Raw genomic sequence first — 14985 nt, 5'->3', positions numbered from 1 at the left:
CCTTACCTTTGCTTCCCACTGCTATATGACCTCTGATAAACACATATTAGGTATTGGGTAAATTTTTGTTGAACAAATGATTATGCTGCTTGAAAGGAATTACACAAACTCAAATACAGAATAAAAAGTACTGAGTTTGTCATTACAATGATTACTGGCAAAGGCGGGGACTAAAGTATAGGAGCAATTGGCACATAGACTGTAATCCTCTTTCTCATCATCAGTAAGGAAACTTCTACAGCATCAAGGAGAAGACCATCTGGTAGATTAAACTTGAATGGCTTAGAACAATGAAAGCAAACTTTTATCTCAGGTACTATAACAGAGATTTACACTTGCATATTTCTGGTAGGCTATAAAGCAACTGGGGAGTGAGTGCCCTGCTACATCTCTGAATATAAGCATTAACATGAACTTCCCCATTCCACTGTAGGGCTAAAATATCTAAGCCCCTACTTTGAGTAGGAAAAAATGAATACAGGAAGTAGTCTTCTCTTTAATTAAAAAGAAACTATGAAACATCACTTGTTAATAAGAATGCTTTATTTATTCAGGTGCTGAATCCTTTGTGCTGGCAAGAAAAACAGAGAATACAGAGAATATTTACTTTGGGGGGAGCTAAACAAAGAACCTATTTGCTGACTCATTAAAGTGAGGCAAAGGCATCAAATAGGATTACATCTGACTACATTAAATTCTCCATTGTTAAGTGACAAATCTCTCTTCGGTTTTCTGAATTTTCAACTCAAAGAGATTCTTGCCAAATTACTAATGAAGCCCATCTAAATCCATCTAAAATGTGAACATATGTGCCTCTACAGGCACCAAGGTTTGTGAAGCAGGTTCTGTATAATTGTGGGCAGTCATAACAGTGTGGGACAGTAACAGGACACAAGTTACACAGTTGTTAATCTTCAGATGCAAATTAACTGAACTTGCTGTTTTCTTCTTTCTTGACTTAAACTTAGTCCTTTTGTTTCATGAACAACAACAAAATTCAATAAGCCAAATCAAATAAAAGTGCTTTCAACAGTCTGCAGACTTAAAACACATTAATCTTGTGCTTTTATAATACCTTATTCCTTGGGGTTCCTGAGGTTGATCATAAAAAATCCACAAGCAGGAAAGTTTGGGACTGTACTGTTGCTTCTGAAAATGTATGGAGGATATTTTTCAATTTGTTTAAATTAATAATAACTAATTACCATTTATTTAGACCTATATTTTAAGCACTGTGCTAGCTGCTTTGCAAACATTCATTTTACACTTACCAAAACCGTGCAATGTAGACATTATCTCTATTTTACAGATGAGGAACCAAGTTCAGAGTGGTTACTTGCTACACATAATGGGCTCCACGATTGTGAACCACCCCAACAGCTACTTCTTTGCAACTGATCATTAATCAGACTCTCATCAAACATCAAACTCTCAGTTGTCCGCGATAAAGAATACTGTATGTATACCTATGGCTGATTCATGTTGAGGTTTGACAGACAATAACAAAATTCTGTAAACCAATTATCCTTCAATTAAAAAACAAATAAATTAAAAAAGAATACTGTAAACACTTATCCTCAGATACCACAGTTTAAGACAATTGGGGTAACACTGCCTAACATACAAAGGTAACAGGATGCTTGAGTAAGAGGTCACACTAAAGCCAAAGATGCTCAAAATGTTTTCCCCCTTTCTGAAAGCAGAAAATCACCCCCAAAGACTTCTTGAATACCATTAACTATCAGCTTTGATTCATTTTTAAATCCCAAACAATATAAAAAGACACAGTTGCCTTGCCAGTACCAGGTGCATCACAGTCACGGAAGAAAATCCCCATGGACTTCAGCTACCCACCAGCCACAGAGAGCCCTCTGCCCCAGCTGTAACTGGCCCCTTCTGGCTCCACATTCCTAATATACATCGCTACTTATTCTTCAAAAAATATATTTTTGACTCACAAAAAAAAAAGATGAAATCCTGGGCAAGTCCTGACCTTCCTATACACATCTACCTTTTTACAGTGGCAGGAAAAAACGGAGGTGGGGACAGAGGAAATATCTTAATCCTTTACAACACGCCATTCCCACTGAACAAATGAACAGGGAGAATAGTGTCTTGGTTACCGAATCCACACACCATGTACGTCAAGAGGCAAAAGCAAACTGCCGAGGCTGGAACTTAGGTATCTGGGGCCCCACTGGCAAGCTGTCCCTGGACACTGGCTCAGACCCAATGAGATAATTAATAGAAAAAGAACCCAGTGACTTTGATCTGATGAAGAATTATATAATAGGAAAACTGAGGGAAGAGGACCACTTGACAGAAAAATTCAAAACAGAATTATGAATCCTACCTCTTAATCTGACTTTGGCCAAGACAATGGGATCATATCTCTAGATAACTGAGATGGTTGAATCTAAAACATACAATCATCAAAACAGTGAACCGTTAGACCTAGTGCCTTCAAAACTCTATCTACTCCTAGACTATATTGTAATTCCTCTTGGAGAACAGAATCCCCAGAGCACATTTCCTACAAGAACCATCAAGAATAATGATCTCGAAAGAATTTTTTGTGATATTTAAAACAGCAGCCCCCAGTGGCTACTGAGCATTCAGCAAGGGGTTTACATGACTAAAGAACTCAATTTTAAATTTCATCTTAATCAATTTAAACTTAGCTATCCACATATGGCTAGTGGCTGTTGCACCGAACAATGCAGTTCTAAAACCTAATTTTTAGCAAATAACATATTTGAAAAAAATTAGTCTTCTCTTCCTTAAGACTCAACAAAACAGCCAGGAGATCACATTATCTGTTCCAAAAAAATCTCTCTCTGGGCAAACCCGTAGGACAGCAATGCTCTGTCACCACCCAGTCAGGCAACAGGAAATAAGATTCAATGACAATCTCATCTTTAGTCTCCCAGGATTTCTCTCCATGTTTTCCTTTGAAACTATTACTGTCTTACCTTAAATAAAAAATATTCTTCTTTCTCTCCATCACTGGCAGTATCTCTCACTGGGCAAATCTGGTGACCTGATAATCTGGGTCTTCCCAACCTTTAAGCTGGGAAGTTGACTTTTCCCACATGTTTTGGCAAACAAACCAAACAAATTTTGCAACAGTGTGATCTGAGAACATCTTAATTGTAATTTTTGATAAAAAAAAGAAAAAGAAACAGACTTTAGGACTCAGGAGGGAGATGAACTTGGGATTGAAAATGAAGGGATGAGTGCTATTTCCTCAGAATAGTTTTTCCAAGTCCATTCATGAGGAAAATCTTCCACTTCAGGAGACTCAAAAGATTTTCCTACATGAATTTTCCGATGCTGACTGAGGTAGGCACTTCGGCTGAAGCATTTCTCACAGTCAGTACATTTGTAAGGTTTTTCCCCCATGTGGGTCCTACGGTGCCTGATAAGGTTAAAGCTCTGACTGAAGCACTCACCACAGTCAGGACATTTATAAGGTTTCTCTCCCGTGTGTGTCCTTTGGTGAATCACCAGGGTGGAACTCTGACTAAAAGTTTTCCAACACTCAGAACATCTGTAAGGTTTTTCTCCTGTATGCGTTCTCTGATGTCTTATGAGATGAGAGCTGAGGCCAAAACTCTTTCCACATTCACAACATTTATATGGCTTCTCTCCTGGCTGGATTCTGCATTCTTCTATCAGGCTATAGTTCTGACTCAAACTTTCTTCATATTCAGAACTTTGATAGGTTTTGTCATCTGTGTGCATTTTCTGATGTGTAACCAGGTTCGAACTTCGACTGAAATTCTTCCCACATTCTATACACTGATAGGGTTTTTCTCCTGTATGTATTCTCTGATGCTTGATTAGAGTAGAATTACAACCAAAGCTTTTTCCACATTCAGGACATTTATAGGGCTTCTCACCAGTGTGTGTCCGCTGGTGACGAATCAAACTAGAGCTCTGACTAAAACTCTTCCCACAGTCGGGGCACTTATAAGGTTTTTCTCCAGTGTGGGTCCTCTGATGTTCTACAAGCACATAACTATGGCTGAAGCATTTCCCACAAACCGGACATTCATATGGTTTTTCACCTGTATGCGATCGGTGATGCTGAATAAGGTGAGAGCTGCTGCTGAAACTCTTCGCACACTCGGGACATTTATAGGGTTTCTCTCCCGTGTGAGTTCTTTCATGGATAATAAGATGGGAAGTGTTGCTGAAGCTTTTCCCACATTCACCACATTGGTAGGGCTTCTCGCCTGTGTGTGTTCTCAGGTGCTGAATCAAGTGAGAGCTGTTACTGAAGCACTTTCCACACTCAGAACATCTGTAAGGTTTTTCTCCTGAGTGGGTCCTCTGGTGAGTTCGAAGATGAGAACTATTACTGAAGCTTTTCCAACATTCAGAACATTTGTAGGGTCTGTCCCCAAAGGATGGGTTCTGCTGGCCAGCAGGCCCGGTATGGTCTCCTGGGCTCCATCCCCAGTGATTGGGTTGTTCCTCCTCTTTTTCTGTACAATTTCTCTGATTCTCCAAGTTGCTATCATTCTCACAGGAATCAGCACATTCAGTTTTACCTCCTTGGGACCCTGTCAACAGTATTTCTTTTGTGTCTTCATCCTTACAATTTTCTGGGCCATCACTTCTAGACCATTTTGAGGCTCTCTCTTTATCTGCCTTGGAGTTACTGAACTGAACAGTTTTCAAATTATTCTTACTTTCATCTCCTGCAGGAATAAATAAATACTCTAAACATTCCCTAGTCTCTGCCATGGGGAAGAAATTCTGAATTACAGGGGAAGAGAGGGAATAACAAACTCAAACCTTGTAAAATGTTTTAGATTTTAAAAGTGTTTCCAGAAGAATATTAAACAATTATTAGTTGGGGGGGAAAAAAGGGTTTATAGCTAGTTTTACTTCTTTTATTCAATGTGTTCATCAGAAGCAGGTGAATTTTTCGTATTTATAACAACAGTAATGAAGTGTCTGGTCAGTTCTCACCAATTGCCATGGTGGATATCAAAATATTAATAAAAATAAGTTCAATGAATTTTATTCTAGAAAACTTTAAAGAGAGAAAGTGAATAGAACACTATCTGAGGTAAAAACTAGACAAAAAAAATAGTTAAAATCTGAGCAAACAAAGAAATAGCAATGATACCCACTACTTATTAAGAATGGTAGTTTTGCATATAGTGTTTCAGTATCTTAAAAAAAAATGCAAGACAGATATTATCATTCACTTTTCTTAAAGATGAGAAAACTGAGGCTAAAAGAGTTTTCATAGCTTGTGACAGACCAGGGAAATCAAAGTCTCTCATTCTAATGCCCTGATTTTTCTATACATTCTACAGCATGTCTTAAAACAAATTCCTAAAGGATTCAGATCTTCTTGATGTCTCACCTGTAATACCGCTTTTCAAACTCTCCTCCTTTGTGAAGCCATTAGAATCTGAGACCAATAGTTTTTGCTCTTGTTCCATCACAATGATCAGTCAGATTAGGGATCAGAAATCCTGTAGAAGGAAACAAGTTATGTTTAAAGGCATTTGTTAACATTTCTCCTTCCTTCCTTCCAACCATTGCAACACAACAACTGTTAAGCATTTAATGTTCTGCAGACCATACTGAATATAAGAAACATGTGCTTTTGAAAATCCTTTCAGAAAATCTAACCTCAGATTCAAGTTATTCAGGATTAAGCATTAATCCAATTTACCTTTCCCAGGGAAATAATTTAAAAATTAAACCTTTGCAATAAAGTCTGAGGATCAAGGTTTAAAAATAGAATAAATATTAATACTGTCCACTTGGAACTCAGAAACACTTTTGGTTGAAAAACTGAAGTAGTTTTTTGGAAAAGGCATCGAATCAATATGCAGGTATAAAAAGCAGCTAAAGAGAAACTGTTTCATTTACAAAGAATAAGTGGGTCCTTGACAGAAGGATGAAACCTTTGAAGTTAATTTCAAACAAAAGTTAGGATTTACTTGACTAGTAACAATAAATTAAGACAAAGTAGAGCTAGAAGAATTACAGCCAATAATCTCTAAATATAAAAGGGAGGCTAACAAGGGACCTCTTCCTTATCTCTTACTATCATAATCACAAAATCCCTTTCAGCCTAAGCTTTATCTTCTGGACCCAATTACAACCCCTGACCTACTTGAGGGACTGGAAGGCAACTATATATGGACTTGGCATCCATTTTAGGATATTAAAAAATAGCACAATTCAAGAAAAATGAGAGTTTAAAAGAAGGCACACACATAGAAAATAAAAGACTTATACTTTTCAATCTGTTACTGCCTGTTATGTCATGCAGTGAACCAGATACCTTACACATAACATTTCTCATGTAATTCTTTCAAGAGCTCCCTGAAGTGTATAAAAATATTGCTGTTGTTGTTCCTAAGTCATGTCCAACTCTTTTGCAACCCCATGGACTGTAGCCCACCAGTCTCCTCTGCCCATGGAATTTCCCAAGCAAGAATACTGGAGTGGGTTGCCATTTCCTTCTATAGGGGATCTTCCCAACCCAGCGATAGAACCCACATCTCCTCCATTAGCAAGTGGATTCTTTACCACTGAGCCCTCAGGAAAGCCTTGTATAAACAAACAGGTACCAGCATGTTATAGGTGAACAAAACAGACATTAAGAAACTCTCCCAAGGTCACACAACCGGAACATGGTAGAGCAGGATTCAGTCCCAAATTTGTGGACACTGAATTTAATACTCTTGTCTATTATAGTAAACAACTAGAGAAGAAAGCAGAAACTGGGCATAATTCCAACCAGCAAATGATCAGGCCTTTTATTTTGTAATATATTGACTTCCATCACCAGCACCTCCCCTAATGCCTGCACCACAAACCTTTGAGGGATCTTAGTTCTCCAAACAGGGATTGAACCCCAGGCCCTGCAATGAGACTGCCAAGGCCTAATCACTGGCCTGCTAGGGAATTCCTATATTGACTGCATTTTTAGAAAACCAATTTATATCCCCAGACCTTATATCAAAAGAAGCTGGTATTCTCTAAGCACCTTCTATATACATACATGAAACTTGTCTAAATTACAAGTATGTCCAATGTTTGTGTAGGGAAAAAAGCATACACCTGAACGAAAAAAAAAGTTGTTCAAATGGAATAATATGTTTTACCATCGGAGTTACATACTTCTATCACAGTCCTTACAAAAGAAGCATTAGTCTACGTAAGATACCCGTGCTACCATCTTCCCTGCTAAGAAACTTATTAATTTTGGTAACAGAGGAGCCCTCAGGAACACTGGCTCAGCAAAACGGTAGCAAACTTAAGGCCACAGTTGGTATTAAAAGGCTGTCCCTAAGATGTCACGCCACAGAGAAAGGCTGTTTTTACTGCCTAGAGCAAAAAGGTGATTAGGAACGCGGCAGTGCTTCGGCTTGACTCCCAAAGAAAATGCAATTCCTGAAGCTTAGCTTTAAAAAGCGCCGGCTGGGAGCACAGGTCGGGTACACTGCGTGTGAGTCCCAGGGGAACAGATCGTCTCCAGTCGACACGGTCCTTCCAGGGACGTCTCAGGGGAGGGAGGCACGGTGGCCCGAGCTGCTGGAGATGCTGGGCCTTCGCCCTTCATAGCAGCGGCAGTCCTTTGCAGGATGAACATTGCAGCCTGGGCGACGCAGCTTCCGCTCCTCTTGTCCGAAACCCTCGGCTCCGTCCCCCTCCCCGAGGAGGAACTCACTGTTCTGGGGGCTACATACAAGGCGCCCCGCACACCCAGCAGGCCTGGGATTAGGAGCCCACTCTACTTCTGACCCCGCCAACCTAAGGTCCTAACCTCTCAAACCCGGAAGTCAGAAACAGGAAGTTCCCTCTTCTCCCACAGTGGGCTTGATGGAGCCTCTCTAGAAAACAGTGGTGGCTGGCTCTCGTTGATCTTAACCCTTAGGGTCCCGGACAAGAAGGAGTGTGCCGGTGGTATTCCTCTTCCTTGTGGACACGTTTGCCGACTCTGATTCTCATCCCTCACATTTATCAGGTACCTTATAATAGGGGACCAGATGGAGCTGATACTTTTCCTTGCCATCGGGGCATCATCAGATTTCTCATCATCACTGGAATTAAAATGAAGCGAGTATTTGTTAAGCGCCGACTCTGTTTCCCACCGCTGTGAACTGGGAGGTATATATTTAGCCATCTATGAAACAGGGCGCGAAGGCATCCATCCACATATAAAACAACTAGTTTACGTTGTTGTTTTATGTTTTATAGAGGCAACGTTACGAATAATATTTGGTGAAACAAACTCTCCTCTTTCATTACAGAGAAACTAGAAATCAATCCCTTCATCTCCCCGCATCAATCTAAGTCTGCGCTGCAACCATCTCTTCCTTCCCTCCAATTACAACAGCGGATTGGTCCTTCGCATTTTAAAGGAGCCCTCCACTGCCGGTCACTTTCCTTCCTACCTTCATGGGATCCTTACACTATCAACTAAACTCCTGACTCTCCCACCACCATCCCCAAATAGTCCTTCAGTTTTTCTTTCTTATTTTTTAACGCCTGACGTTTCCATTTTATCATTTCCAACTCATCTTTTAACTCATTTCTCCTGTAGTAAAAAACAATAAATCACTAAGATCATCAATGACCTCTGCGTTCTTAGCACATGAGTATTTTTTGGTTCCCAAGTCCTCTTTCAGGAGTTTTGACACTGCTTTCTTCTAGAAACACTCATTTGAGGGGGCACTGCACTCTCCTCACTGTCCTCCAACAACTCTAGTAAGTCCTGTCTTTCACAAGCCTGTGTGTGTGCGCGTGTGCTCAGTCATGTCTGACTCTGCAACCCCGTGGATGGTAGCCCGCCAGGCTCCTCTCTCCATGGGATTTCCCAGGCAAGAACATTGAAGTGGGTGCCATTTCCTTCTCCAGGGTACCTTCCCAACCCAGGAACTGAACCCATGTCTCCCGAGTCTCTTTCATTGGTAGGTGGATTCTTCACCACTGAGCCACCTGGGAAGCCCCTCACTTCCAGGACCCAGGGACAAAGACCAGACAAATTCTTGTTATACAACAGGAACCAATCCAGTCCTTCTTCCCCGCATCCTTCGAGTCGCCTCGGATGGTGAAAAGTGCCCCACCACCGCTGATTGTCTGCCACTCTCACCATCACCACCACCACAACCACCAGAGGAAGAAACTCCTCTCTGCTCGTTTCCACAGCCCAGGAATACTCATGTGACTGAGAGATAAACTTGGTACTTGCTATGGCGTGAATTGTGCCCCTCCCCACAAATTCATATGTTGAAACCCTAAACACCCAATGTGATGGTATTAGGAGGTGGGGCCTTTGGGAAGTAATTGGGTCTAGATGAGGTCATAAGAATGGGACCCTCATGATGGGATTAATGCCTTTATAAGAAAAGACACCAAAGGTTGATATTCCCCTCTCCCCTCATCACACATCCTCTCTCTCCATTCCATATGAGGGCACATATTGGCACCCTGATCTCAGACTTTCGACTTTCAGAACCATAAAGAAGTAAATTTCTGGTGTTTAAGCCACCCAGGCTATATGGTATTTTGTTGATCTGATAATATGAGCAGAGCAGCTTATACTAAATTGTCCATTGTCAGGTTTTATCCTTTGCAGGGTTATTTAAACCAGAAGGTGGTTTAAAAGATGGAATCCCTGATTGGCAGATGGGGCAAGGTCATGTCATGAGAAGCAGCATGATGTCCTAATCAGCAAGTTCTTTGCCTCACATACAAGATTTGTGACTCTTAACTAAGAGATCAAACCTCAGCCACAGTGACTTGGGTATGATGGGCATCTTCCCAGGTCTGAGGATTACTTATTTTTAGTGGTGGGCTTTCCAGTGCTTTGAGCAGATCTTTGGCTTTTTTTTTTTTCCCATCATCTCTCTTCCCACTTCTCCCTGCATAATTTGGCCTGAGAATATGTGCCAAGAATTTCTACTGAAATAATCCCTGCTCCAAGTGCCCATGCTCAGCACCTCCAAGATGGATTCTAATGGAATACAGACTCAGTTTAAGGAATATGTATGAGCTGGCACAGAGCGCCAAAGATATTGGAAACCAAAAACCATAAATTTCCAAGGCAAAGGACCATTTTATTGAAACAGATGTCAAAGAAACTGCAACATCTTTTTTCAAAATGGGTGGGAGGGATGGGTGTTTGGGTTGGGAAGGAAAAGAAATGTCTGTATGGATTTTATTCTGGTACAGCAAATAAAGGGGATCAACAGCTCAGAGTCTAGATTGTCCCTTTCTCATACTAGCCTGGAATGCTCTTTCCTTAGTCACGTTAAATGCTCAGAATTCTAAACTGTGTCAGCAGGTGGCTCCAGAGGCAGCTGTTTGGTGAGACTGCCACAAAATTAAAATAATGCTGCAGAGTAACGCATCCCAGTATAATCTTAAAACAAACGTGATATTTGTAGCAATGAGATTTAACAAAAGTAAAATCTGAATGTAATAAAGGGTTATAAGCATGGATATTCTCTAACAGGAACCATATGGAATTAAATACAAGACAGAGAAAGAATTTTGCTGGGTGCCAAACACCAGTCTCCATAATATTATGGGCCCCTTCTCCTCTTTGGCCAGATTTTCTCTACGGTTAGTTGTCCCCAATGTTCCCATTCTGGCTCCTACCCTACTGCAAGCCAGTCACCCTCCAGCAGACAGAGGATCAAGATGAAGCAGGCCTCAATCTGGCTGTAGATGAGAATGCCAGTTCTTAGGGCCAGTTCTGTTTTAGAGCTGAATGATGAATGATGTAGAAAGTTGCAAAACCGGTGTCAAGATTTTCAGGAACCCAGAAGGACACCATCTGGAAATCTGAGGTGTGAGTACACATTATGAAGCCTGGACTATGGCAAAGGGCACCTGATGCATTTCTAAATACACCAAATGCTGGAAGGCAGAGTGGTTACCAGTCAGAACTATGAAAACAGGGGAATTTCTTCAGGACATCTTTCCACTTGCTCTCTCAGATACCAGTCTCCTATCTCCAACTGTGCACCTGCCCTCTTAACTTCAGACCAATCTACCGATTGTCAGCACCCCTCCTAGATATTGGGGCTTCCTTGGTGGCTCAGATGGTAAAGAATCCGCCTGCCAATGCAGGAGACACGGGTTTCGTCCCTGGGTCAAGAAGATCCCCTGGAGAAGGAAATGGCAACCCACTGTAGCATTCTTGCCTGGGAAACAGAGGAGCCTGGTAGGCTACTGTCCATGGGCAAAGAGTTAGACACGACTTATCAAATAAACCACCACCACCTACGAGATGTTACCTCCTCCAACCTCTTCATTTTATCCTTTGCCTCTCAGCCCATCCCTAGAGGTGTTGATATACTCACGGGTCAGGATGAGTAGCATCTGTAGAATCACAGACCCAGAGTTGGCAGGAGGAAGGAAGGTGGAGAATAATATTTGTGCGAGGCTTTCTGTAGCCCAGACACTGGCTATCCATTCTCTCACCTCATCCTCACAGCCATCCTGCATGATGAAGGGGCGAGTTGTCCAGCTCTTTGCATATTGAGGAAACTGACACAAAGAGCTTGAGATAAAAGGAAGCGAGGGAGTGGAGGCCCTCAACAAAACCTGTCCTGCCCAATGACAGCCCTATAGATCTCTTTCGAAGTCATGAACCCATGCCTTCTCCTGGATATTCTTCTGCAGTGAATGCCACCCCCAGGCAGAAAGTTGCTCCCAGCACCAACTTAGACTATTCATTTCCCTTAGCCCGTAACCAACCCAAAGTCACTAAATTCTGCTGATCCTGCCCCTGAACAGCTCTCAAATGTGTCCATACCTCAGCTTTCCCACCATCACTTCCGTAGCCCAGGGCATCATCATTTCTTATTCTTGGTATCTCTGTTTCCTAGTTGGCTCAAGAGGTGTGTGTATGGAAGGTGAAGGGGGGAGGTTGAGGAAGAGTTGAGGAGCTGTAGAAATATCTTATTTTAGTTGATTTTTACAATATTAAATCAAATAATAACATATGTGGAATGCTCATATTGCCATACTTGGCACTGTAACTACTCAGTCTGTGAGTGTGTGTGGGTGTGTATTCAGTCACTCAGGACTCTGCAACTCCAGGGACTGTAGCCCTACAGGTTCCTCTGTCCATGGAATTCTCCAGGCTAGAATACTGGAGTGGGTTGCCATTTCCTACTCCAATACATGGTATTAATATGTAAATCACATGCAAAAGACTTCCTGGTTACCATGTTTAATATCTTAACTGCAGCTCAGCTGAAGGGTCATGCTTTTTTTTCTCCTTCTATCTAGAAATCACTTTTTAATCCCCCTGAGACTTCTTCCCTCTACATTCCTCATTAAATCCTATTCATTTTAGATCTTAGAACAGATGCTATTGACTTTTATGATATTCATTTGTCAAAAAAAGTTTATTCAATCTAAGGAGGACTATATAGATAAGTCTTAAGTCTCTCTGCCTGTGCTTCACAGTGTATTAATTTAGGATAAGCAAACTCTGAAAGAGAGGTGATATTATCAGCTTTACCTCATGAAAGAAGTACCGCACTGGGTTTCTCTTGGAGTTGGTTCAGAAAGTACTTTTTGGGATTTCCCTTGTGGTCCAGTGGTTAGGACTCAGTGTTTTCATCATCAAGGGCCTGGGTTCAATCCCTGCTTGGGGAACTAAGATCCCAGAAGCCATGCAGCAAGGCCAAAAAATAAAAAGCACTTTTTGCAAAGAATCATCTCTCCTGTCATCAGATGATAGCCAAGACTGGTAGGTAAACAGGCATTCATAATCAAGTAAAGTAGCTATGAAAATATTCAATATTGTAGACCATCCTCTTAGGATCCATTTGTGAAGAGATTGGAATATCTTTGGTTATCTTTGATTGGCACTACCGGTAGTCAGTTAGCCAAGTGCTATGAACTGAATTGTCTCCCCTACAAGTTTGTATGTTGAAATCTTAACCCCTCAGTGTGACTATATTTGAATACAGAGCTTTTAAGTAGGTAATTTGGGTTAAATGAGCTCATAAAGGTGGGGTCCTGATTCAATAGGACTGATGTCCTTACAAGAAGGGACAAACACCAGGGATGTGAGCATACAAAGAAAAGGCCATGGGAGGACCCAGCAAGAAAACGACCATCTATAAGCTAAGGAGAAAGGCCTCAGGATAAATCAAACTGTCGACACCTTGGTGTTGGACTTCTAGACTCTAGAACGCTGAGAATTACATTTCTGATGTTTAAGCCATCCAGCCTGAGAGATTTTGTTATGGAGGCCCTAGCAAGGAAGACAGCAAGGAACAGGAATGCTAAATTCCCTACCAAGTGCAGGATGGCTTGGTATTACCTAGACAACATATTAAAAAGCAGAGACATTACCTTACCGACAAAGGTCCATCTAGTCAAAGCTATGGTTTTTCTAATAGTCATGTATGGATGTGAGAGCTGGACTATAAAGAAAGCTAAACACCAAAGAATTGATGTTTTTGAACTGTGATGTTGGAGAAGACTCTTGAGAGTCCCTTGGACCGCAAGGAGATCCAACCAGTCCATCCTAAAGGAAATCAGTTCCGAATACTCATTGGAAAGATGGATGCTGAAGCTGAAATTCCAATACTTTGGTCACCTGATGGGAAGAACTGACTCACTGGAAATGACCCTGATGCTGGGAAAGATTGAAGGCGGGAGGAGAAAGGGATGACAGAGGATGAGATGTTTGGATGGCATCACCGACTTAATGGGCCTGAGTATGGGTAAGCTCTGGGAGTTGGTGATGGACAGAGAAGCCTGGCATGCTGCAGCCCATGGGGTCGCAAAGAGTTGGACACGACTGAGCAACTGAACTGACACTAAAATACTGTCCTGTCTCAAATGCAAATAACACTGAGAAACACCAATCTGGTCCCAACTGTTCATCTTACAGATGACTCCATTACACTTGTGTCTGAGGCAAAACACTTGTTTTGTTTACATTGTTCCGTCAGGTGTTGGCACAGTGTCTGGCACTCAGTATGAGCTTAGTAATCATGAGGGTGTGAGATCTTTCAAATTATTCGTGTGCTTATTGCATTTTACCTTTCTTTATTCCAGTTTACCTGAGCCATTCTTCTGCTTGAGGGTGATATACAACTTATTATTGAGAGACTAAAAAGATAGACTGGGATAATATTTAGCTTTTGACATTCAAACATAAGATTTTGCTGCAAGACAACAATTGTGTTCCTTGCTAAGTGCCTGTCTTGAGAGAGGATTTTTAAAAGTCCTTTAGTGTATCAAGGGCCTGGTCTGGGACTCAGGCAAAGGAGTTCTTCCTCAGAAGTTCCAGAAAGAATATGAAGCCCTTTGGCTGAAGGCCAAGAACTTTAGTTTGAAAAGAGTCACACTAGAAGCAGGGAGCTATTACCCACTCTGTCCTTTCCTGGCCCGACCTCCCATCTAAAAATTGCACCCCAGTCACTTATGATCATTCTATTCTGTACTTGTTTCTTTGCTTATCATTTTTCTCTATGATTAGAATGTCAACTGCAAGAGGCAGTTCTTTGTCTATTTAACTACTGCTGTATTCCCAGCATCAGAAACATACCTGGCACCTCAAAAAATATTTACTGAACAGAATGAATGTGTCTTCTTTTCTCTTCATTTCCCTTTCACATCTAAAGAAAAAGAAGAAGAAATAATTTGAGAGGATATTTTTTAAAGCTTTTGAATTCATTCACTGAATTGCTCTACTCGCTGAGAAAATCCTAAGAACTTCATAAAACTGCATACTGAAAGATCTAAAGAAGAAGCATCTCTTAACAGCTCTTTGTTCTTCTCTTCATTCTGCTTCCTTGTGTTCCTTTGCAGTTTATACTGTGACAAATGACATCTCTAATGGCACTGGGCCACTAATTGTTGAGAAAGTACAGACTTTTTTTTTAAAAAAGCTGATGTTCTGGGTGCCTGCCTGTTTCTGGCAAGTGAACCTGGGGATATTTTCCATGAATGGTGGAAGGTTTCCTT

The 14985-nt window shown here is 41.3% G+C and overlaps 1 protein-coding gene and 1 long non-coding RNA gene across 8 annotated transcripts; one reads left to right on the top strand and one right to left on the bottom strand.

Moving 5' to 3' along the window:
- Positions 1-525: 525 nt before the first annotated feature.
- Positions 526-7813, bottom strand: ZNF572 (zinc finger protein 572). 7 transcript variants are annotated; one of them, XR_006545036.2, is made up of 4 exons: positions 5384-7744; positions 2354-4706; positions 1076-1149; positions 526-571 (listed from the first exon to the last, which is right to left on the bottom strand). XR_006545036.2 is itself a non-coding variant. In XM_006048345.4 (3 exons), exons 2-3 carry the CDS (start codon positions 5460-5462, stop codon positions 3196-3198), a joined length of 1590 nt encoding a protein of 529 aa, XP_006048407.2. In that variant the 5' UTR covers positions 5463-5495; positions 7159-7813; the 3' UTR covers positions 526-3195. The 7 variants fall into 7 exon arrangements, 2 of the variants coding, with proteins under 2 accessions (XP_006048407.2, XP_006048408.2); XR_006545037.2 differs by having other exon boundaries at positions 2973-4706; XM_006048345.4 differs by having other exon boundaries at positions 526-4706; positions 5384-5495; positions 7159-7813.
- Positions 7814-7865: 52 nt separating this feature from the next.
- On the top strand, positions 7866-8602 carry LOC123329499. The gene is made up of 2 exons (XR_006545038.1): positions 7866-8005; positions 8292-8602. It is a non-coding gene; the product is annotated as an uncharacterized LOC123329499 (long non-coding RNA).
- Positions 8603-14985: the final 6383 nt, after the last annotated feature.

The sequence above is a fragment of the Bubalus bubalis genome, chromosome 15, assembly GCF_019923935.1.
Source record: "Bubalus bubalis isolate 160015118507 breed Murrah chromosome 15, NDDB_SH_1, whole genome shotgun sequence".
Classification (NCBI taxonomy): domain Eukaryota; kingdom Metazoa; phylum Chordata; class Mammalia; order Artiodactyla; family Bovidae; genus Bubalus; species Bubalus bubalis.
Note: the sequence above shows the minus strand (reverse complement) of the source record. Positions and strands in the feature narration are given on the sequence as shown.